Here is a 22915-nt window from a genome sequence, read left to right as displayed (position 1 = left end):
GTAATGGTCTGACAGGGTAATGGTCAGACAGGGTAATGGTCAGACAGGGTAATGGTCACAGGACAATGGTCTAACAGGGTAATGGTCTGACATGACAGGGTAATGGTCTGACAGGGTAATGGTCTGACAGGGTAATGGTCAGACAGGGTAATGGTCTGACAGGGTAATGGTCTGACAGGGTAATGGGATAATGGTCTGACAGGGTAATGGTCTGACAGGGTAATGGTCTGACAGGATAATGGTGACTGACAGGGTAATGGTCTGACAGGGTAATGGTCAGACAGGGTAATGGTCTGACAGGATAATGGTCTGACAGGGTAATGGTCTGACAGGGTAATGGTCTGACAGGGTAATGGTCTGACAGGGTAATGGTCTGACAGGATAATGGTCTGACAGGGTAATGGTCTGACAGGATAATGGTCTGACAGGGTAATGGTCTGACAGGGTAATGGTCTGACAGGGTAATGGTCTGACAGACTAACAGACATTCTTTTTATAAGACAGGTTAATGGTCTGACAGGATAATGGTCTGACAGGCTAACAGATCCCGAGCTGACAAGGTACAAATCTGTCGTTTTGCCCCTGAACAAGACAGTTAACCCACTGTTCCCCAGTAGGCCGTCATTGTAAATAAGAATTTGTTCATAACTGACTTGCCTTGTTAAATAAAGGTTAACAATTTGGTAAATATTTCCATAACACCTCTTGAACTGCATTGTTGGTAAGTAAGTTAAGTGTTTTACTGTAACCTGTTGTAGTGACTAATAAAGATTGATTTGATTTTTAGATTTTTAGATGGTCTGTTCTCTCTTCTTCCTCTGTCCTACACTATACCACTCTCTCTCCCTCCCTCTTCTACCTCTATTACCTCAGCCTGGAGGGATACAATGAACCACTTGCCTCCACTCAGACAATAGAGAGAAAGAGAGAAGAGGACAGAGAGAAGGAGAGAAGGATGGAGGGGAGAGGAGACCGAGACAGAGACAGAGAGAGACAGAGAAGGAGAGAGGGAGAGAGGAGACCGAGACAGAGACAGAGAGAGACAGAGAAGGAGAGAGGGAGAGAGGAGACCTGAGACAGAGACAGAGAGAAGGAGAGAAGGATGGAGGGAGAGAGGAGACCGAGACAGAGACAGAGAGAGACAGAGAAGGAGAGAGGAGAGAGGAGACCGAGACAGAGACAGAGAGAGACAGAGAAGGAGAGAGGGAGAGGAGACCCGAGACAGAGACAGAGAGAAGGAGAGAAGGATGGAGGGAGAGAAATAAGGTTCAGACTTGCCTTGTTAGACAGAGACAGAGAGAGACAGAGAAGGAGAGAGGGAGAGAGGAGAACCTGAGACAGAGACAGAGAGAGACAGAGAAGGAGAGAGGGAGGAGAGGAGACCGAGACAGAGACAGAGAGAAGGAGAGAAGGATGGAGGGAGAGAGGAGACCGAGACAGAGACAGAGAGAGACAGAGAAGGATGGAGGGAGAGAGGAGACCGAGACAGACAGACAGAGAAGGAGAGAGGGAGAGAGGAGACCGAGACAGACAGAGAGAGACAGAGAAGGATGGAGGGAGAGAGGAGACCGAGACAGAGACAGAGAGAGACAGAGAAGGAGAGAGGGAGAGAGGAGACCGAGACAGACAGAGAGAGACAGACAGAGAGAGACAGACAGAGACAGAGAGACAGAGAGACAGAGACAGACAGAAAAAATGAGGTGGAAACTGAGCTGCACTTCCTAACCTCCTGCCAAATGTATGACCATATTAGAGACACATATTTCCCTCAGATTACACAGATCCACAAAGAATTCGAAAACAAATCCAATTTTGAAAAACTCCCATATCTACTGGGTGAAATTCCACAGTGTGCCATCACAGCAGCAAGATTTGTGACCTGTTGCCACGAGAAAAGGGCAACCAGTGAAGAACAAACACCATTGTAAATACAACCCATATTTATGCTTGTTTATTTTATCTTGTGTCCTTTAACCATTTGTACATTGTTAAAACACTGTATATATATATAACATGACATTTGTAATGTCTTTATTGTTTTGAAACTTCTGTATGTGTAATGTTTACTGTTAATTTTTATTGTTTATTTCACTTTATATATTATCTACCTCACTTGCTTTGGCAATGTTAACACGTTTCCCATGCCAATAAAGCCCTTGAATTGAATTGAATTGAAATTGAGAGAGACACAGAGAGAGATACAGACAGAAAGTGACAGGTCAGTAGTGTGTGTGAGTGACCATGTCTCTGTGTGGATGTATGGACATGCCTCTCCCCTCCACCCTGCAGGACTCCTGACCCAGCCCTGCCCCGTCTGGACGACCCGTCTCGAGGCAGAGAGATGACTGTTTCTCCCCTCCACGGGGGGCAGTCAGTGTGGATCCATCAGGCCCGCTTAGAGTCCTCTCCTATGGGCATTGCGGCCCAGCAGGGCCCCTTATCCCTGGAGGTTGTGTTCCTTTGATAGAGCCCCCACGGCCCCCCAGGCCAGAGACAGGTCATTGTGCCCCCCGCGGCGGGGGTCTTTCAGGGCTGACTCTTGCATTGTGGGAGTGAACATGCCAAGCCAGCACCACAATCTACAGTTGGAAACAACTCCACATCACATCTCCCTCTGCTACACAACGACTTGTTGTGGTCAGGAAGCTACCGCTGATGGATCGCTGATGGCACACTGATGGAACACTGATGGAACGCTGATGGAACACTGATGTCCTGACAGATTGTTAGTTACACTGATGGAACACTGATGGAACACTGATGTCCTGACAGATTGTTAGTTACACTGATGGATCACTGATGTCCTGGCAGATTGTTAGTTGCACTGATGGAAGGCTGATGGAACACTGATGTCCTGGCAGATTGTTAGTTACACTGATGGAACGCTGATGGAACACTGATGTCCTGACAGTGATGGAACACTGATGAACACTGATGTCCTGAAGAGTGTTAGTTACACTGATGGAACACTGATGTCCTGACAGAGTGTTAGTTACACTGATGGAACGCTGATGGAACACTGATGTCCTGACAGAAAGTGAGTTACACTGATGGAACACTGATGTCCTGACAGAGTGTTAGTTACACTGATGGAACGCTGATGGAACACTGATGTCCTGACAGATTGTTAGTTACACTGATGGAACACTGATGTCCTGACAGAGTGTTAGTTACACTGATGGAACACTGATGTCCTGACAGAGTGTTAACGTTACACTGATGGAACGCTGATGTCCTGACAGAGTGTTAGTTACACTGATGGAACACTGATGTCCTGACAGATTGTTAGTTACACTGATGGAACACTGATGGAACACTGATGTCCTGACAGAGTGTTAGTTACACTGATGGAACACTGATGGAACACTGATGTCCTGACAGAGTGTTAGTTACACTGATGGAACACTGATGTCCTGACACAGTGTTAGTTACACTGATGGAACGCTGATGGAACACTGATGTCCTGACAGAGTGTTAGTTACACTGATGGAACACTGATGGAACACTGATGTCCTGACAGAGTGTTAGTTACACTGATGGAACACTGATGTCCTGACAGAGTGTTAGTTACACTGATGGAACGCTGATGGAACACTGATGTCCTGACAGAAAGTGAGTTACACTGATGGAACACTGATGTCCTGACAGAGTGTTAGTTACACTGATGGAACGCTGATGGAACGCTGATGGAACACTGATGGAACACTGATGGAACACTGATGGAACACCGATGTCCTGACAGAGTGTTAGTTACACTGATGGAACACTGATGGAACACTGATGGAACACTGATGTCCTGACAGAGTGTTAGTTACACTGATGGAACACTGATGTCCTGACAGAGTGTTAGTTACACTGATGGAACACTGATGGATCACTGATGTCCTGACAGATGTTAGTTAGTTACACTGATGGAACGCTGTGATGGAACGCTGTGATGGAACACTGATGTCCTGACAGAGTGTTAGTTACACTGATGGAACACTGATGGATCACTGATGTCCTGACAGAGTGTTAGTTACACTGATGGAACACTGATGGATCACTGATGTCCTGACAGAGTGTTAGTTACACTAATGGAACGCTGATGGAATGCTGTGATGGAACACTGATGTCCTGACAGAGTGTTAGTTACACTGATGGAACACTGATGGAACACTGTTAGTTACAGGTCAGAGAGAGAGAGACAGTCTGTCTGTCTAACCTGTCGAACCTGTCTGTCTGAGTGTGGTTGAGGGTGTGATGGACATTCTTTAAGAGTCTGGATCTGGTTTCCTCAGTTCTGGCTGTCACACACACACACACACACACACACACACACACACACACACACACACACACACACACACACACACACACACACACACACACACACACACACACACACACACACACACACACATCAAACAGAGTTGACAGTGAGCACAATGGACATGTCTCCAGTCCCCTTTCTCCTGAGACACACAAACACACCAGGCTTAATTACGCCATAACTACCCAGAGGGCCTGACGCCAAATACCCCCTGTCACGAGTCCGACCGAGGGTGGTTCCCCTTCCCGGGCGGGTGGCGCTCGGCGGTCGTTGTCACCGGCCTATTAGCTGCCACTGATTGTCTTTCCTCCCCCTCCTTGTATGTTTATTGGTAGCACCTGTGTATGTTTAATTAGTTTGTCTTTATTCGACAGCCGGCCCGCCTGGTTGTTGTGCGGGATTATTTCAGTGTAACCTTCGGCTCTGTTGTAGAGGTACGTGTTAGTGCCTGGTCGTGATTTTTTTCGTTGTACATTTTGATTCCCTGTGTTTGGGAACGTAACTATTGTGAGCACCCTGTGGTGCGTTGGTGCTATTAAAGACGCACAGCATTTCACTCTCTGTCTCCTGCATTTGACTCCACACCCACGACACCCGGAGCATTACACCCCCATTCAGCCTCTAATACTGTCACTGTCTGTCCACTGTCTGACCACTGTCTGTCCACTGTCTGTCCACTGTCTGTCCATGTAACACTGTCCACTGTCTGTCCACTGTCTGTCCACTGTCTGTCCACTGTCTGTCCACTGTCTGTCCATTTAACACTGTCCACTGTCTGTCCACTGTCTGTCCATTTAACACTGTCCACTGTCTGTCCACTGTCTGTCCACTGTTTGTCCATTTAACACTGTCCACTGTCTGTCCACTGTCTGTCCACTGTCTGTCCATTTAACACTGTCCACTGTCTGTCCACTGTCTGTCCACTGTCTGTCCATGTAACACTGTCCACTGTCTGTCCACTGTCTGTCCACTGTCTGTCCATTTAACACTGTCCACTGTCTGTCCACTGTCTGTCCATGTAACATTGTCCACTGTCTGTCCACTGTCTGTCCATTTAACACTGTCCACTGTCTGTCCACTGTCTGTCCATGTAACACTGTCCACTGTCTGTCCACTGTCTGTCCATTTAACACTGTCCACTGTCTGTCCACTGTCTGTCCATTTAACACTGTCCACTGTCTGTCCACTGTCTGTCCACTGTCTGTCCATGTAACACTGTCCACTGTCTGTCCACTGTCTGTCCATGTAACACTGTCCACTGTCTGTCCACTGTCTGTCCATGTAACACTGTCCACTGTCTGTCCACTGTCTGTCCATGTAACACTGTCCACTGTCTGTCCACTGTCTGTCCATGTAACACTGTCCACTGTCTGTCCACTGTCTGTCCATGTAACACTGTCCACTGTCTGTCCATGTAACACTGTCCACTGTCTGTCCATGTAACACTGTCCACTGTCTGTCCACTGTCTGTCCACTGTCTGTCCATGTAACACTGTCCACTGTCTGTCCACTGTCTGTCCATGTAACACTGTCCACTGTCTGTCCACTGTCTGTCCATGTAACACTGTCCACTGTCTGTCCATGTAACACTGTCCACTGTCTGTCCATGTAACACTGTCTGTCCACTGTCTGTCCACTGTCTGTCCACTGTCTGTCCATGTAACACTGTCCACTGTCTGTCCACTGTCTGTCCACTGTCTGTCCATGTAACACTGTCCACTGTCTGTCCATTTAACACTGTCCACTGTCTGTCCATGTAACACTGTCCACTGTCTGTCCACTGTCTGTCCACTGTCTGTCCATGTAACACTGTCCACTGTCTGTCCACTGTCTGTCCATGTAACACTGTCCACTGTCTGTCCATGTAACACTGTCCACTGTCTGTCCATGTAACACTGTCCACTGTCTGTCCATTTAACACTGTCCACTGTCTGTCCACTTAACACTGTCCACTGTCTGTCCACTGTCTGTCCATGTAACACTGTCCACTGTCTGTCCACTGTCTGTCCATTTAACACTGTCCACTGTCTGTCCATGTAACACTGTCCACTGTCTGTCCACTGTCTGTCCACTGTCTGTCCACTGTCTGTCCACTGTCTGTCCACTGTCTGTCCATGTAACACTGTCCACTGTCTGTCCACTGTCTGTCCATGTAACACTGTCCACTGTCTGTCCACTGTCTGTCCATGTAACACTGTCCACTGTCTGTCCATGTAACACTGTCCACTGTCTGTCCATGTAACACTGTTCTCTATGTGTGTGGTGGGGTGGGGTGGGGTGTGGTGTGGTGTGTGTGTCGTGGTGTGTGGTGGGGGTGTGGTGTGTTTTGGTGGTGTGGTGGGGAGTGTGTGTGGTGGGGAGTGTGTGTGGTGGGGTGTGATGGAGTGTGGTGGGATGTGGGGAGTGTGTGTGGTAGGGAGTGTGTGTGGTAGGGAGTGTGTGTGGTAGGGAGTGTGTGTGGTGGGGAGTGTGTGTGGGGTGGGGTAGTGTGTGTGTAGGGAGTGTGTGTGGTAGGGAGTGTGTGGTAGGGAGTGTGTGTGGTAGGGAGTGTGTGTGGTAGGGAGTGTGTGGGGGGTGTGTGTGGTAGGGAGTGTGTGTGTGTAGGGAGTGTGTGTGGTGGGGAGTGTGTGTGGTGGGGAGGGAGTGTGTGTGGTGGGGAGTGTGTGTGGTGGGGTGTGATGGGGTGTGTGTGGTGGGGTGTGGGTGGGGTGTGATGGGGTGTGTGGTGGGGAGTGTGTGTGGTGGGGAGTGTGGTGGGGTGTGATGGGGTGTGTGTGTGGTGGGGAGTGTGTGTGGTGGGGAGTGTGTGTGGTGGGGAGTGTGTGTGGTGGGGTGTGATGGGGTGTGATGGGTGTGTGGTGGGGTGTGTGGTGGGGAGTGTGTGTGGTGGGGAGTGTGTGTGGTGGGGTGTGATGGGGTGTGTGGTGGGGTGTGTGGTGGGGAGTGTTGGTGTTGTGTGGTGTGTTGGTGTTGTGGGGTATGGTGTGTTTTGGTGGGGAGTGTGTTGGTGTTTTGGTGGTGTGTGTTGTGTGGTGTGATGGGGTGTGGGGAGTGTGTTTTGGTGGTGTGGGGTGGTGTTGTGTGGTGTGTTTTGGTGGTGTTGTGTGGTGTGTTTTGGTGGTGTGGTGTGTTGAGGGGTGGTGGTGTTGTGTGATGTGGTGTGTGGTGGGGTGGGGTATGGTGTGGTGTTTTGGTGGTGTTGTGTGGTGTGTTTTGGTGGTGTGGTGTGTTGAGGGGTGGTGGTGTTGTGTGATGGGGTGTGTGGTGGGGTGGGGTATGGTGTGGTGTTTTGGTGGTGTTGTGTGGTGTGTTTTGGTGCTGTGGTGTGGTGTGTTTTGGTGGTGTTGTGTGGTGTGTTTTGGTGCTGTGGTGTGGTGTGTTTTGGTGGTGTTGTGTGGTGTGTTTTGGTGCTGTGGTGTGGTGTGTTTTGGTGGTGTTGTGTGGTGTGTTTTGGTGCTGTGGTGTGGTGTGTTTTGGTGGTGTGGTGTGTTGAGGGGTGGTGGTGTTGTGTGGTGGGGTGGGGTATGGTGTGGTGTTTTGGTGGTGTGGTGTGGTCTGTACAGAAGGTGTACGGAGGGTAAAATGGTGTTTTGACTCACAGTCTCTCGAGCTCCTTCAGGTCCTGGAAGGCTCCTCTCTCTATCAGATTGATCTTATTCTCCATCAACTGACTGTGGGGGGAGGGAGACGGGGAGAGGAGGAGGGAGAGAGACGGGGAGAGGAGGGGGAGAGAGACAGGGAGAGGGGAGAGAGACAGGAGAGGAGGGGGAGAGAGACGGGGAGAGGAGGAGGGAGAGATGGGGGAGAGGAGGGGGAGAGAGACAGGAGAGGAGGGGGAGAGAGACAGGAGAGGAGGGGGAGAGAGACAGGAGAGGAGGGGGAGAGAGACGGGGAGAGGAGGAGGGAGAGATGGGGAGAGGAGGGGGAGAGAGACAGGAGAGGAGGGGGGAGAGAGACAGGAGAGGAGGAGGGAGAGAGACAGGAGAGGAGGGGGAGAGACAGGAGAGGAGGAGGGAGAGAGATGGGAGATATGTGGGAGGGAAGAGGAGGAGAGAGCAACACAATTAGACCCAACCAAATCATGAGAAAACAAAAAGATAATTACTTGACACATTGGAAAGAATTAACAAAAAAACAGAGCAAACTAGAATGCTATTTGGCCCTACACAGAGAGTACACAGCGGCAGAATACCTGACCACTGTGACTGACCCAAACTTAAGGAAAGCTTTGACTATGTACAGACTCAGTGAGCATAGCCTTGCTATTGAGAAAGGCCGCCGCAGGCAGACATGGCTCTCAAGAGAAGACAGGCTATGTGCTCACTGCCCACAAAATGAGGTGGAAACTGAGCTGCACTTCCTAACCTCCTGCCCAATGTATGACCATATTAGAGAGACATATTTCCCTCGGATTACACAGACCCACAAAGAATTCGAAAACAAATCCAATTTTGAAAAACTCCCATATCTACTGGGTGAAATTCCACAGTGTGCCATCACAGCAGCAAGATTTGTGACCTGTTGCCACGAGAAAAGGGCAACCAGTGAAGAACACACACCATTGTAAATACAACCCATATTTACGCGTATTTATTTTATCTTGTGTCCTTTAACCATTTGTACATTGTTAAAACACTGTTTATATATAATAAGTAACCGGTGTGAAATGGCTAGCTAGTTAGCGGTGGTGGGCGTTAACCACGTTTCAAATCGGTGACGTCACTTCCTTGTTTCCCCACTGCTCTTGTGGAGCGATGGGTAACGACGCTTCAAGGCAGGCGGTTCTCGATGTGTTGCAGAGGGTCCCTGGTTCGAGTCCAGGTTGGGAGGCGATGTGTTGCAGAGGGTCCCTGGTTCGAGTCCAGGTTGGGAGGCGATGTGTTGCAGAGGGTCCCTGGTTCGAGTCCAGGTTGGGAGGCGATGTGTTGCAGAGGGTCCCTGGTTCGAGTCCAGGTTGGGAGGCGATGTGTTGCAGAGGGTCTCTGGTTCGAGTCCAGGTTGGGAGGCGATGTGTTGCAGAGGGTCCCTGGTTCGAGTCCAGGTTGGGAGGCGATGTGTTGCAGAGGGTCCCTGGTTCGAGTCCAGGTTGGGAGGCGATGTGTTGCAGAGGGTCCCTGGTTCGAGTCCAGGTTGGGAGGCGATGTGTTGCAGAGGGTCCCTGGTTCGAGTCCAGGTTGGGAGGCGATGTGTTGCAGAGGGTCCCTGGTTCGAGTCCAGGTAGGGAGGCGATGTGTTGCAGAGGGTCCCTGGTTCGAGTCCAGGTTGGGAGGCGATGTGTTGCAGAGGGTCCCTGGTTCGAGTCCAGGTTGGGAGGCGATGTGTTGCAGAGGGTCCCTGGTTCGAGTCCAGGTTGGGAGGCGATGTGTTGCAGAGGGTCTCTGGTTCGAGTCCAGGTTGGGAGGCGATGTGTTGCAGAGGGTCTCTGGTTCGAGTCCAGGTTGGGAGGCGATGTGTTGCAGAGGGTCCCTGGTTCGAGTCCAGGTTGGGAGGCGATGTGTTGCAGAGGGTCCCTGGTTCGAGTCCAGGTTGGGAGGCGATGTGTTGCAGAGGGTCTCTGGTTCGAGTCCAGGTTGGGAGGCGATGTGTTGCAGAGGGTCCCTGGTTCGAGTCCAGGTTGGGAGGCGATGTGTTGCAGAGGGTCCCTGGTTCGAGTCCAGGTTGGGAGGCGATGTGTTGCAGAGGGTCCCTGGTTCGAGTCCAGGTTGGGAGGCGATGTGTTGCAGAGGGTCCCTGGTTCGAGTCCAGGTTGGGAGGCGATGTGTTGCAGAGGGTCCCTGGTTCGAGTCCAGGTAGGGAGGCGATGTGTTGCAGAGGGTCCCTGGTTCGAGTCCAGGTTGGGAGGCGATGTGTTTGTTTTACTGTTCATTTTTTAATTGTTTATTTCACTTGTGTTTATTATCTATTTCACTTGCTTTGGCAATGTAAACATATGTTTCCCAATAAAACCCCTTGAATTGAAGTGAATAGAGTTTAATTAAATTGAATGTAAATGAATTGAATGGAATTGAATGTAAATGAATTGAATGGAATTGAATGTAAATGAATTGAATGGAATTGAATGTAAATGAATTGAATGGAATTGAATGTAAATGAATTGAATGGAATTGAATTGAATGGAATTGAATGTAAATGAATTGAATGGAATTGAATGTAAATGAATTGAATGGAATTGAATGAAATGGTAAACATATGTTTCCCATGACAATAAAGCTTCTTAAATTGAAATTGGATAGCATTGACAAGAGCCTACTTCAGTGTGTTGATAGGACAAGTCACACACACACACACACACACACTTTAAGGGCATAATCTCTTAGAGGTATGTGAGAAATTCCTACCCCACACTGCCATTCCCTTTAATAAACAGTCGAGCAACACCCAACACCACACACACACACACAGCACACACACACACACACACAGATATCCCCTCCCCCCACACCAAACAGCAAAAGGAGAAATCCTAAACCTGAAAACATACAAGGTAGGAAACCTGTTTCTACAAGACTCTCCCCCTCTCTCTTTCCTTCTCCCCTCTCCTTTCTTCTCTTTCCTCCTCTCTCTTTCCTTCTCTCCCTCTCTCTTTCCTTCTCCCCCTCTCTCTTTCTTTCTGTCTGTCTCTCTCCCTCTCTCTTTCTTTCCTTCTCTCCCTCTCTTTCCTTCTCTCCCTCTCTCTTTCCTTCTCCCCCCTCTCTCTTTCCTTCTCTCCCTCTCTTTCCTTCTCTCCCTCTCTCTTTCCTTCTCTCCCTCTCTCTTTCCTTCTCTCCCTCTCTCTCCTTCTCTCCCTCTCCTTCTCTCCCTCTCTCTTTCCTTCTCTCCCTCTCTCTTTCCTTCTCTCCCTCTCTCTTTCCTTCTGTCTGTCTCTCTCCCTCTCTTCCTTCTCCCCCTCTCTTTCCTTCTCCCCCTCTCTCTTTCTTTCTGTCTGTCTCTCTCCCTCCCTCTTTCCTTCTCCCCCTCTCTCTTTCTTTCTGTCTGTCTCTCTCCCTCTCTCTTTCCTTCTCCCCCTCTCTTTCTTTCTCCCCCTCTCTCTTTCTTTCTGTCTGTCTCTCTCCCTCTCTCTTTCCTTCTCCCCCTTTCTTTCTTTCTCTCCCTCTCTCTTTCCTTCTCTGAACTGCATTCCTCCCTCCGCAGTTTATATGTACCGAGTGCTCTCTTCCGTCTTTCGCTCTCGATCACTTCCTGTGTGGTTTTAATGAGGGTAACACATGTCCCTGGGGCCGGCTGGTTAAAATAACTCCCCCTGCCTGACACTTCCCATGTAGATTAACACTGAGGAGAGGCAGCAACAGACACAGATACAGATTCACTACTATAACAGCTGCTGCCTGCCTGCCAGGCCATGGAGACACGGTCACACACACACACACAGAGAGAGAGAGAGAGGGACAGACAGCAGCCTTCATTAGGCTACATGACAGACAGACAGCAGCCTTCATTAGGCTACATGACAGACAGACATTTGAAGTCGGAAGTTCACCTTAGCCTTAGTTCACCTTATTTAAACTACATTTTTCACAATTCCTGATATTTAATCATATTTAATCTAGTAAAAAAATCCCTGTCTTTGGTCAGTTAGGATCACCACTTTATTTTAAGAATGTGAAATGTCAGAATAATAGTAGAGAGAATTATTTATTTCAGATTTTATTTATTTCATCGCATTCCCAGTGGGTCAGAAGTTTACACACACTCAATGAGTATTTGGTAGCTTTGCCTTTAAATTGTTTAACTTGGGTCAAACGTTGCAGGTAGCCTTCCACAGGCTTCCCACAATAAATTGGGTGAATTTTGGCCCATTCCTCTTGACATATCTGGAGTAACTAAGTCAGGTTTGTAGGCCTCCTTGCTCACACACACACTTTTCAGTTCTGCCCACAAATGTTCTATAGGATTGAGGTCAGGGCTTTGTGATGGCCACTCCAATACCTTGACTTTGTTGTCCTTAAGCCATTTTGCCACAACTTTGGAAGTATGCCTAGGGTCATTGTCCATTTGGAAGACCCATTTGCGACCAAGCTTTAACTTCCTGACTGATGTCTTGAGATGTCTGACTCCAGGTCTGACTCCAGGTCTGACTCCAGGTCTGTATCTTACTCCAGGTCTGTGTCTGACTCCAGGTCTGTATCCCACTCCAGGTCTGACTCCAGGTCTGTATCTGACTCTAGGTCTGTATCTGACTCCAGGTCTGTGTCTGTTTCCAGGTCTGTATCCCACTGGTCTGACTCCAGGTCTGTGTCTGACTCCCAGGTCTGACTCCAGGTCTGGGTCAGACTCCAGGTCTGGGTCAGACTCCAGGTCTGGGTCTGACTCCAGGTCTGGGTCTGACTCCAGGTCTGGGTCTGACTCCAGGTCTGGGTCTGACTCCAGGTCTGGGTCTGACTCCAGGTCTGACTCAGGTCTGACTCAAGGTCTGTGTCTGACTCCAGGTCTGTGTCTGACTCCAGGTCTGGGTCTGACTCCAGGTCTGGGTCTGACTCCAGGTCTGGGTCTGACTCCAGGTCTGACTCCAGGTCTGACTCCAGGTCTGTGTCTGACTCCAGGTCTGTGTCTGACTCCAGGTCTGTGTCTGACTCCAGGTCTGGGTCTGACTCCAGGTCTGACTCCAGGTCTGACTCCAGGTCTGTGTCTGACTCCAGGTCTGTGTCTGACTCCAGGTCTGACTCCAGGTCTGTATCTGACTCCAGGTCTGTATCTGACTCCAGGTCTGACTCCAGGTCTGTGTCTGACTCCAGGTCTGACTCCAGGTCTGTGTCTGACTCCAGGTCTGTGTCTGACTCCAGGTCTGGGTCTGACTCCAGGTCTGGGTCTGACTCCAGGTCTGGGTCTGACTCCAGGTCTGACTCCAGGTCTGACTCCAGGTCTGTGTCTGACTCCAGGTCTGTGTCTGACTCCAGGTCTGACTCCAGGTCTGTATCTGACTCCAGGTCTGTATCTGACTCCAGGTCTGACTCCAGGTCTGTGTCTGACTCCAGGTCTGACTCCAGGTCTGTGTCTGACTCCAGGTCTGTGTCTGACTCCAGGTCTGGGTCTGACTCCAGGTCTGGGTCTGACTCCAGGTCTGGGTCTGACTCCAGGTCTGACTCCAGGTCTGACTCCAGGTCTGTGTCTGACTCCAGGTCTGTGTCTGACTGCAGGTCTGTGTCTGACTGCAGGTCTGACTCAGGTCTGTGTCTGACTCCAGGTCTGTGTCTGACTACAGGTCTGTGTCTGACTACAGGTCTGTGTCTGACTCCAGGTCTGACTCCAGGTCTGTGTCTGACTCCAGGTCTGTGTCTGACTACAGGTCTGTGTCTGACTACAGGTCTGTGTCTGACTCCAGGTCTCTGTCTGACTCCAGGTCTGACTACAGGTCTCTGTCTGACTCCAGGTCTGTGTCTGACTCCAGGTCTGTGTCTGACTCCAGGTCTGTGTCTGACTCCAGGTCTGTGTCTGACTCCAGGTCTGTGTCTGACTCCAGGTCTGACTCCAGGTCTGTGTCTGACTACAGGTCTGTGTCTGACTCCAGGTCTCTGTCTGACTCCAGGTCTGACTCCAGGTCTGTGTCTGACTACAGGTCTCTGTCTGACTCCAGGTCTGACTCCAGGTCTGACTCCAGGTCTGACTCCAGGTCTGACTCCAGGTCTGACTCCAGGTCTGTGTCTGACTACAGGTCTCTGTCTGACTACAGGTCTCGGTCTGACTACAGGTCTCGGTCTGACTACAGGTCTGACTCCAGGTCTGTGTCTGACTCCAGGTCTGTGTCTGACTCCAGGTCTGTGTCTGACTCCAGGTCTCTGTCTGACTCCAGGTCTCTGTCTGACTCCAGGTCTGACTAGGTCTGAGGTCTGTGTCTGACTACAGGTCTGTATCTGACTACAGGTCTGACTCCAGGTCTGCTGTGTCTCTAAATGGACAGGACATCTCCTGTCCTATTCGGTGTCCTGTGTGAATCTAAGTGTGCGTTCTCTAATTCTCTCCTTCTCTCTTTCTTTCTCTCTCTCGGAGGACCTGAGCCCTAGGACCTGAGCTCCAGGACTACCTGACATGATGACTCCTTGCTGTCCCCAGTCCACCTGGCCATGCTGCTGCTCCAGTTTCAACTTCCACCTGACTGTGCTGCTGCTCCAGTTTCAACTGTTCTGCCTTATTATTATTCGACCATGCTGGTCATTTGTGAACATTTGAACATCTTGGCCATGTTCTGTTATAATCTCCACCCGGCACAGCCAGAAGAGGACTGGCCACCCCACATAGCCTGGTTCCTCTCTAGGTTTCTTCCTAGGTTTTGGCCTTTCTAGGGAGTTTTTCCTAGCCACCGTGCTTCTACACCTGCATTACTTGCTGTTTGGGGTTTTAGGCTGGGTTTCTGTACAGCACTTTGAGATATCAGCTGATGTACGAAGGGCTATATAAATACATTTGATTTGATTTGACGTCGTCACTGGAGGAATCTCTGAGTTACCGTCAAGTATTTTGGGGTTTGTTAGGAGGGCCGGCCGGCCGGGGGGCAGATGGCTTAATCTTACAGCTCCTGCTCTGAGGGTCATGAGTTCAATCTCATTGACAGGCATTGATTCATTCATTCATTCATTATTATAAACTTCGAAATTTGAGGTTTGGAGCAATTTAGAAATGTGGAAAAATGTCTAATTTTTCACTGAGACTGTGATAAGTTGTTGATAGGCTGTAACGTTATATAGCAACAACTCAGTAGTTAACAGCGTGTGTTTATAACCCGTTTTATAGGCTACTGAAAACATTTGTATAAAGGCCCGTTTAGCCTACAAATGCTTTGCTGATAAATATCTAGGTCCGTTTTAGTTTCTTTCACCCCAGTACTACAACCAAAAATGTATTCGATCTCTTCGCTGTGATGACTCGGCGATAAAACCTTATTTGAATTTAATAACGGCGTCTTTTCGACAAAACAACATTTAATCATTACAGTGTTTTCAGATGAATTATCTGTTGTCAAATCGGACGTTTCATGTTGTAAAGGTTGCCGTGGTAATAACTATAGGTTCCCGTGGTAATAACTAAAGGTTCCCGTGGTAATAACTAAAGGTTCCCGTGGTAATAACTAAAGGTTCCCGTGGTAATAACTATAGGTTCCCGTGGTAATAACTATAGGTTCCCGTGGTAATAACTAAAGGTTCCCGTAATAACTAAAGGTTCCCGTGGTAATAACTAAAGGTTCCCGTTCCCGGTAATAACTATAGGTTCCCGTGGTAATAACTAAAGGTTCCCGTGGTAATAACTAAAGGTTCCCGTGGTAATAACTAAAGGTTCCCGTGGTAATAACTATAGGTTCCCGTGGTAATAACTATAGGTTCCCGTGGTAATAACTAAAGGTTCCCGTGGTAATAACTAAAGGTTCCCGTGGTAATAACTAAAGGTTCCCGTGGTAATAACTAAAGGTTCCCGTGGTAATAACTAAAGGTTCCCGTGGTAATAACTAAAGGTTCCCGTGGTAATAACTATAGGTTCCCGTGGTAATAACTAAAGGTTCCCGTGGTAGGTTCCCGTGGTAATAACTATAGGTTCCCGTGGTAATAACTAAAGGTTCCCGTGGTAATAACTAAAGGTTCCCGTGGTAATAACTATAGGTTCCCGTGGTAATAACTATAGGTTCCCGTGGTAATAACTAAAGGTTCCCGTGGTAATAACTAAAGGTTCCCGTGGTAATAACTAAAGGTTCCCGTGGTAATAACTAAAGGTTCCCGTGGTAATAACTAAAGGTTCCCGTGGTAATAACTAAAGGTTCCCGTGGTAATAACTAAAGGTTCCCGTGGTAATAACTAAAGGTTCCCGTGGTAATAACTAAAGGTTCCCGTGGTAATAACTAAAGGTTCCCGTGGTAATAACTAAAGGTTCCCGTGGTAATAACTAAAGGTTCCCGTGGTAATAACTAAAGGTTCCCGTGGTAATAACTAAGGTTCCCGTGGTAATAACTAAAGGTTCCCGTGGTAATAACTATAGGTTCCCGTGGTAATAACTATAGGTTCCAGTGGTAATAACTAAAGGTTCCCGTGGTAATAACTATAGGTTCCCGTGGTAATAACTAAAGGTTCCCGTGGTAATAACTAAAGGTTCCCGTGGTAATAACTAAAGGTTCCCGTGGTAATAACTAAAGGTTCCCGGTTCCCGTGGTAATAACTAAAGGTTCCCGTGGTAATAACTAAAGGTTCCCGTGGTAATAACTAAAGGTTCCCGTGGTAATAACTAAAGGTTCCCGTGGTAATAACTAAAGGTTCCCGTGGTAATAACTAAAATAACTAAAGGTTCCCGTGGTAATAACTAAAGGTTCCCGTGGTAATAACTAAAGGTTCCCGTGGTAATAACTATAGGTTCCGTGGTAATAACTATAGGTTCCCGTGGTAATAACTATAGGTTCCCGTGGTAATAACTAAAGGTTCCGTGGTAATAACTAAAGGTTCCCGTGGTAATAACTAAAGGTTCCCGTGGTAATAACTAAAGGTTCCCGTGGTAATAACTAAAGGTTCCCTAAAGGTTCCCGTGGTAATAACTAAAGGTTCCCGTGGTAATAACTAAAGGTTCCCGTGGTAATAACTAAAGGTTCCCGTGGTAATAACTATAGGTTCCCGTGGTAATAACTATAGGTTCCCGTTGTAATAACTAAAGGTTCCCGGTGTAATAACTAAAGGTTCCCGTGGTAATAACTAAAGGTTCCCGTGGTAATAACTAAAGGTTCCCGTTGTAATAACTAAAGGTTCCCGTTGTAATAACTAAAGGTTCCCGTTGTAATAACTAAAGGTTCCCGTTGTAATAACTAAAGGTTCCCGGTGTAATAACTAAAGGTTCCCGGTGTAATAACTAAAGGTTCCCTTTGTAATAACTAAAGGTTCCCGTGGTAATAACTAAAGTTCCCGTTGTAATAACTAAAGGTTCCTGTGGTAATAACTAAAGGTTCGTTCCCGTGGTAATAACTAAAGGTTCCCGTGGTAATAACTAAAGGTTCCCGTGGTAATAACTAAAGGTTCCCGTTGTAATAACTAAAGGTTCCCGTGGTAATAACTAAAGGTTCCCGTTGTAATAACTAAAGGTTCCCGTTGTAATAACTAAAGGTTCCCGTGGTAATAACTATAGCTGACTACTTACAGCACACGCAGATTCCTCAGTCCAGCGAAATCGGCCTTGGTGATTTTAGTCAGATTATTAGCGTTCAGATCCCTGGAGAAACAAGACGACACGATGAGTTACAATATGGACAAAAACATAAATAAACAATCATTCATATTTAAAACATGTTCTAAAAAACAGATTTGAATAACACACAACCTACACTTCACTGTGCCAGTATTACCCTGGTTATTGACGTTATTTAGGCCACAATTAAATGACTGGATATAAAACAAACGATGGGGAGAATCTCAGGATACAGGTGGACATGTTCATCTTTCCATTACAGATCAGAGACGTCAGCCTACGAAACATAAAGGAATGATGAGATAATTCAAACCAACGAAACGAACACCACATCAATCTCCACAGCGTGTAGAAGAAATAAACTCTCCTACAGGCTTTATTAGCTTAAAAGTAAATTCACTGAATCCCTTTTTTATTAGTTTGAGCTGTGTGTGTGTGTTAATGTGTGTGTGTGTGTTAATGTGTGTGTGTGTGTTAATGTGTGTGTGTGTGTGTGTGTGTGTGTGTGTGTGTGTTAATGTGTGTGTGTGTGTGTGTGTGTGTGTGTGTGTTAATGTGTGTGTGTGTGTTAATGTGTGTGTGTGTGTTAATGTGTGTGTGTGTGTTAATGTGTGTGTGTGTGTTAATGTGTGTGTGTGTGTGTGTAATGTGTGTGTGTGTGTGTAATGTGTGTGTGTGTGTGTGTGTGTGTGTGTGTGTTAATGTGTGTGTGTGTGTTAATGTGTGTGTGTGTGTGTGTGTGTGTGTGTGTGTGTAATGTGTGTGTGTGTGTGTGTGTTAATGTGTGTGTGTGTGTTAATGTGTGTGTGTGTGTTAATGTGTGTGTGTGTGTGTGTGTGTTAATGTGTGTGTGTGTGTGTAATGTGTGTGTGTGTGTGTTGTGTGTGTGTGTTAATGTGTGTGTGTGTGTGTGTGTGTGTGTTAATGTGTGTGTGTGTGTGTTAATGTGTGTGTGTGTGTAATGTGTGTGTGTGTGTAATGTGTGTGTGTGTGTGTTAATGTGTGTGTGTGTGTTAATGTGTGTGTGTGTGTGTGTGTGTGTTAATGTGTGTGTGTGTGTGTGTGTGTGTGTGTGTATGTGTGTGTGTGTGTGTGTGTTAATGTGTGTGTGTGTGTGTGTGTGTGTTAATGTGTGTGTGTGTGTTAATGTGTGTGTGTGTGTGTGTGTGTGTGTGTGTGTGTAATGTGTGTGTGTGTGTGTGTGTGTGTTAATGTGTGTGTGTGTGTGTTTTTCGGGCTGAGGGTTTTCACGTTACAACAGCCCGAGACGTCAAAACATAAACCCGAATAACTTCATGAATCGCTCACCGACTTCAAAACGGGCCAAATTAATTATCTGTCCGATACCAATGGGAACCATTTTCTGCTCCACTGCTTTTAATTATCAATACGGTTCTATAAAAACGAGCCAGAGGTTATTCTGTGGTTCTGTTGTGAACCAGAATGACTTCGTTTTTTGGAGGATTCTGTTGTAGGACCTTAACAGCAGATAATAGCATCAATATATTAGGATAATGGCTGGCTATATCAGTGGTTCCCAACCTTTTTAAAGGTTACTGTACCACCGACTGAATGTTGCTCTGCCCGGAAGTACCCCCTTCATGTGTTTTTCACCAGTAACCCTACTCTCCCATGAGTCTTCTCCAGTACAACCTGTGGATAGGTCCCAATACCCCTGGTTGGACACCACTGGTCTATGTTATAGACTTCAGGGAGGGTAGACAATAAACCTTATATAGTAACTACAGTCCTAATACCCCTGGTTGGACACCACTGGTCTATATTATAGACTTCAGGGAGGGTAGACAATAAACCTTATATAGTAACTACAGTCCTAATACCCCTGGTTGGAAACCACTGGTCTATATTATAGACTTCAGGGAGGGTAGACAATAAACCCTATATAGTGACTACAGTCCTAATACCCCTGGTTGGACACCACTGGTCTATATTATAGACTTCATGGAGGGTAGACAATAAACCCTATATAGTGACTACAGTCCTAATACCCTGGTTGGACACCACTGGTCTATATTATAGACTTCAGGGAGGGTAGACAATAAACCCTATATAGTGACTACAGTCCTAATACCCCTGGTTGGAAACCACTGGTCTATATTATAGACTTCAGGGAGGGTAGACAATAAACCCTATATAGTGACTACAGTCCTAATACCCCTGGTTGGACACCACTGGTCTATATTATAGACTTCAGGGAGGGTAGACAATAAACCCTATATAGTGACTACAGTCCTAATACCCCTGGTTGGAAACCACTGGTCTATATTATAGACTTCAGGGAGGATAGACAATAAACCCTATATAGTGACTACAGTCCTAATACCCCTGGTTGGACACCACTGGTCTATATTATAGACTTCAGGGAGGGTAGACAATAAACCCTATATAGTGACTACAGTCCTAATACCCCTGGTTGGAAACCACTGGTCTATATTATAGACTTCAGGGAGGGTAGACAATAAACCCTATATAGTGACTACAGTCCTAATACCCCTGGTTGGAAACCACTGGTCTATATTATAGACTTCAGGGAGGGTAGACAATAAACCCTATATAGTGACTACAGTCCTAATACCCCTGGTTGGACACCACTGGTCTATATTATAGACTTCAGGGAGGGTAGACAATAAACCCTATATAGTGACTACAGTCCTAATACCCCTGGTTGGAAACCACTGGTCTATATTATAGACTTCAGGGAGGGTAGACAATAAACCCTATATAGTAACTACAGTCCTAATACCCCTGGTTGGACACCACTGGTCTATATTATAGACTTCATGGAGGGTAGACAATAAACCCTATATAGTGACTACAGTCCTAATACCCCTGGTTGGAAACCACTGGTCTATATTATAGACTTCAGGGAGGGTAGACAATAAACCCTATATAGTGACTACAGTCCTAATACCCCTGGTTGGACACCACTGGTCTATATTATAGACTTCATGGAGGGTAGACAATAAACCCTATATAGTGACTACAGTCCCAATACCCCTGGTTGGAAACCACTGGTCTATATTATAGACTTCAGGGAGGGTAGACAATAAACTCTATGTAGTGACTACAGTCCTAATACCCCTGGTTGGAAACCACTGGTCTATATTATAGACTTCAGGGAGGGTAGACAATAAACTCTATGTAGTGACTACGGCATATACTCACAGTCTCTCTGCATTGCGTGGTATATTCCTGGGAACGCTGCGGAGACCCTGGCCGTGACAGTCCACAGTAGAGCCGGAACAGGAGCACTGCGCCGGGCATGGCTGGCCCTCTGCCCGGCTGGACAGTCCCAGGACAACCAGGACAGCCAGCAGACAGCGACACAGACCCAGAGCTGAGGCCGGAGCAAGGAGGCTCGACCGTAGGGACATTATCACTGCAGTGGACTGGTTTGGTAGCCTACCAAGGAGAGGAGACGAGGAGTCACCGAAGGGTTGTAAATCCACAGGAGGAGTTAAAATCCCACGAGGAGGATTCCAACTCTTTCTCTCTTTCTGTTGTGTGTTTCTTTTGTGTGTTTTGCTCCTCCTCGTTTGCGGTTTTATTGTAGTATATAAAAATCACATGTCAGAAGAAACCCGCAAGTCTGGATGACAGCGGCCGGGCGGAAAGAGAGTGCGGCAGGGCGGAAAGAGAGTGCGGCAGGGCGGCAGGCTGGTAGACGGACAACTGGCGCTAGAGCGGCACAAAGTTCTCCCACATGGCCGCGGCATGCAGTGCGGTAAATTCCCTTCCGTGTGAAGCGATGTATACACGGTAAACCCAAGAAACACCTCCTAATGAACCTTTGGCGAACACACACACACTCGCCCTCTCACACACACCACACAGGTGAGATTAGACACAGCGCGAGGTGGGTGAGTGATTGGCTGTTGTATTCACAGCACGCGCAGAGCGAAGAAATCGTGATCTCGTGCAGGTCAACGTGGCTGAGGTATTGATTTCCCTTCAGACGTCCGTTTAACACCGGGAAGAGCCCCGTGCTTAGAATCACACTCCGTGTGTGTGTTTTCGGTGAAAGAGCTCTCCGAGACTGCGTGTGTGTGTGTGTGGGGGAGAAGAGAAGAAAACGGGAATGTTTCCACTGCGTCTGTCCAAGCGACACCTCGCACGCACACACACACTCAATCCCTCTTTTCTCCCTTCCTCTCACTCTCCCTTTCTCTCTATCACTCCAACACACACACACACACACACACACAATGACGAGTCTGCGTTTTCCTCCGAGGCAGAGCGACGCTGTGCGTTAGACCACTCTCTCTCTCTCTCTCTCTGCAGTGGCCGGCCACCTGATGCCGTGAGCGGTGTAGAGAAGAGACGAGGCCCGTCTTGGAAAGTAACCACCGTAAACCAATCGTAACCTACCGGTCAGCGCACCTTCAAAATCACTCTTGAGAGATCCTTGAAGGTTACAAGTGTTCACCACAGCAGCAGAAATAGTAAATAATCCAAAACGTTAGTCCAAACCCAGGAGCGGGAACACAGCGGAGGACAGTAGCCTAATTAGGAGGTTCTTAAATCCAAAACGGTTCAGGTAGTAGTATCCCAAATAAACCCGACAGGAAAGTTGAGGTAATGTTGCAGGAATAGTAACGAGTCAAAGGGAGGGGGGTAGAGAATACCTCCGTGTCTCTGTCTGCAGAATCAACCGGGGTTTGTTTATAACAGCGCTGCGTCAAATATGTTCAATGTTACAAATTCTCCCAACCGCGCGTTTCGGCTGTCAATCTCATCCGTTAATCCGTGCCGTTTATTTCGGTGTTTCTGTCCCCGTGGGCTAGGGGGGTTTTCACCCTCTGTTTTTAACGTGCGAACTCACAGCAGTGTGGACCAGGGAACTCCCTTTCCAACCCCAAGCCCTGGAAGCTTTATACTGGCCGGATAACTCCTCCCCTACCCCCGCCCCGAACCCGACTCCTGCCCGCTACCCCTCTACCTTGTACGGTGCTCAAACACAGCGTCACACTGCCTGACGCAGTAGCGCGGTTTGTGTGTCAAATCTTAATACTGGTTTCTGCATATCAGACAGAGAGTATTGACCTGATGGATAGATCTGAGGCAGTGGATCTTTTCATCTCTCTCACTCCCTGTCTCTCTCTCTCTCTCTCTCTCTCTCTCTCTCTCTCTCTCTCTCTCTCTCTCTCTCTCTCTCTTTATCTTTCTCTGTCTCTCTCTCTCTCTCTTTCTCTCTCTCCCTCTCTGTGTTGGTGTGGGAGTGTAGTGTGTGTATCACAGGAGGCTGGTAGCACCTTAATTGGGGAAGACAAGCTCATTGTAACGGCTGGAGAGGAACTAGTGGTTTCCATGAGTTTGATGCCCTTCCCTTCCCTCTGTTCCAGCTGTGGTATGACTGTCCTCTCAGCAGCCTCCTGTAGAGAGTGTGTGTGTGTGTGTGTGTGTGGTTTCGTTGTGTGTGTGTGTGTGTGTGTGTGT

At 47.8% G+C, this 22915-nt stretch overlaps 1 protein-coding gene across 2 annotated transcripts in view; it reads right to left on the bottom strand.

Annotated features, from left to right (window-relative positions):
• LOC121843958 (slit homolog 2 protein-like) overlaps positions 1-22342 on the bottom strand; it is a 31040-nt gene extending 8698 nt beyond the window's left edge. Inside the window, exons 1-4 of one of the 2 annotated variants that reach the window (XM_042313856.1) lie at positions 21860-22341; positions 20645-20881; positions 17411-17482; positions 7912-7983 (exon numbers count right to left, since the gene is read on the bottom strand). In XM_042313856.1, coding sequence (XP_042169790.1) covers positions 7912-7983; positions 17411-17482; positions 20645-20853 — 353 coding nt within the window. In that variant the 5' untranslated portion in view covers positions 20854-20881; positions 21860-22341. Of the gene's footprint in view, positions 1-3991; positions 4287-7911; positions 7984-17410; positions 17483-20644 lie in introns of those variants that run through there. The other variant, XM_042313857.1, reaches the window with a different exon arrangement.
• Positions 22343-22915: the final 573 nt, after the last annotated feature.

Source organism: Oncorhynchus tshawytscha, unplaced genomic scaffold (assembly GCF_018296145.1).
Source record: "Oncorhynchus tshawytscha isolate Ot180627B unplaced genomic scaffold, Otsh_v2.0 Un_contig_8606_pilon_pilon, whole genome shotgun sequence".
Classification (NCBI taxonomy): domain Eukaryota; kingdom Metazoa; phylum Chordata; class Actinopteri; order Salmoniformes; family Salmonidae; genus Oncorhynchus; species Oncorhynchus tshawytscha.
This window is presented reverse-complemented; position numbering and strand designations above follow the sequence as displayed.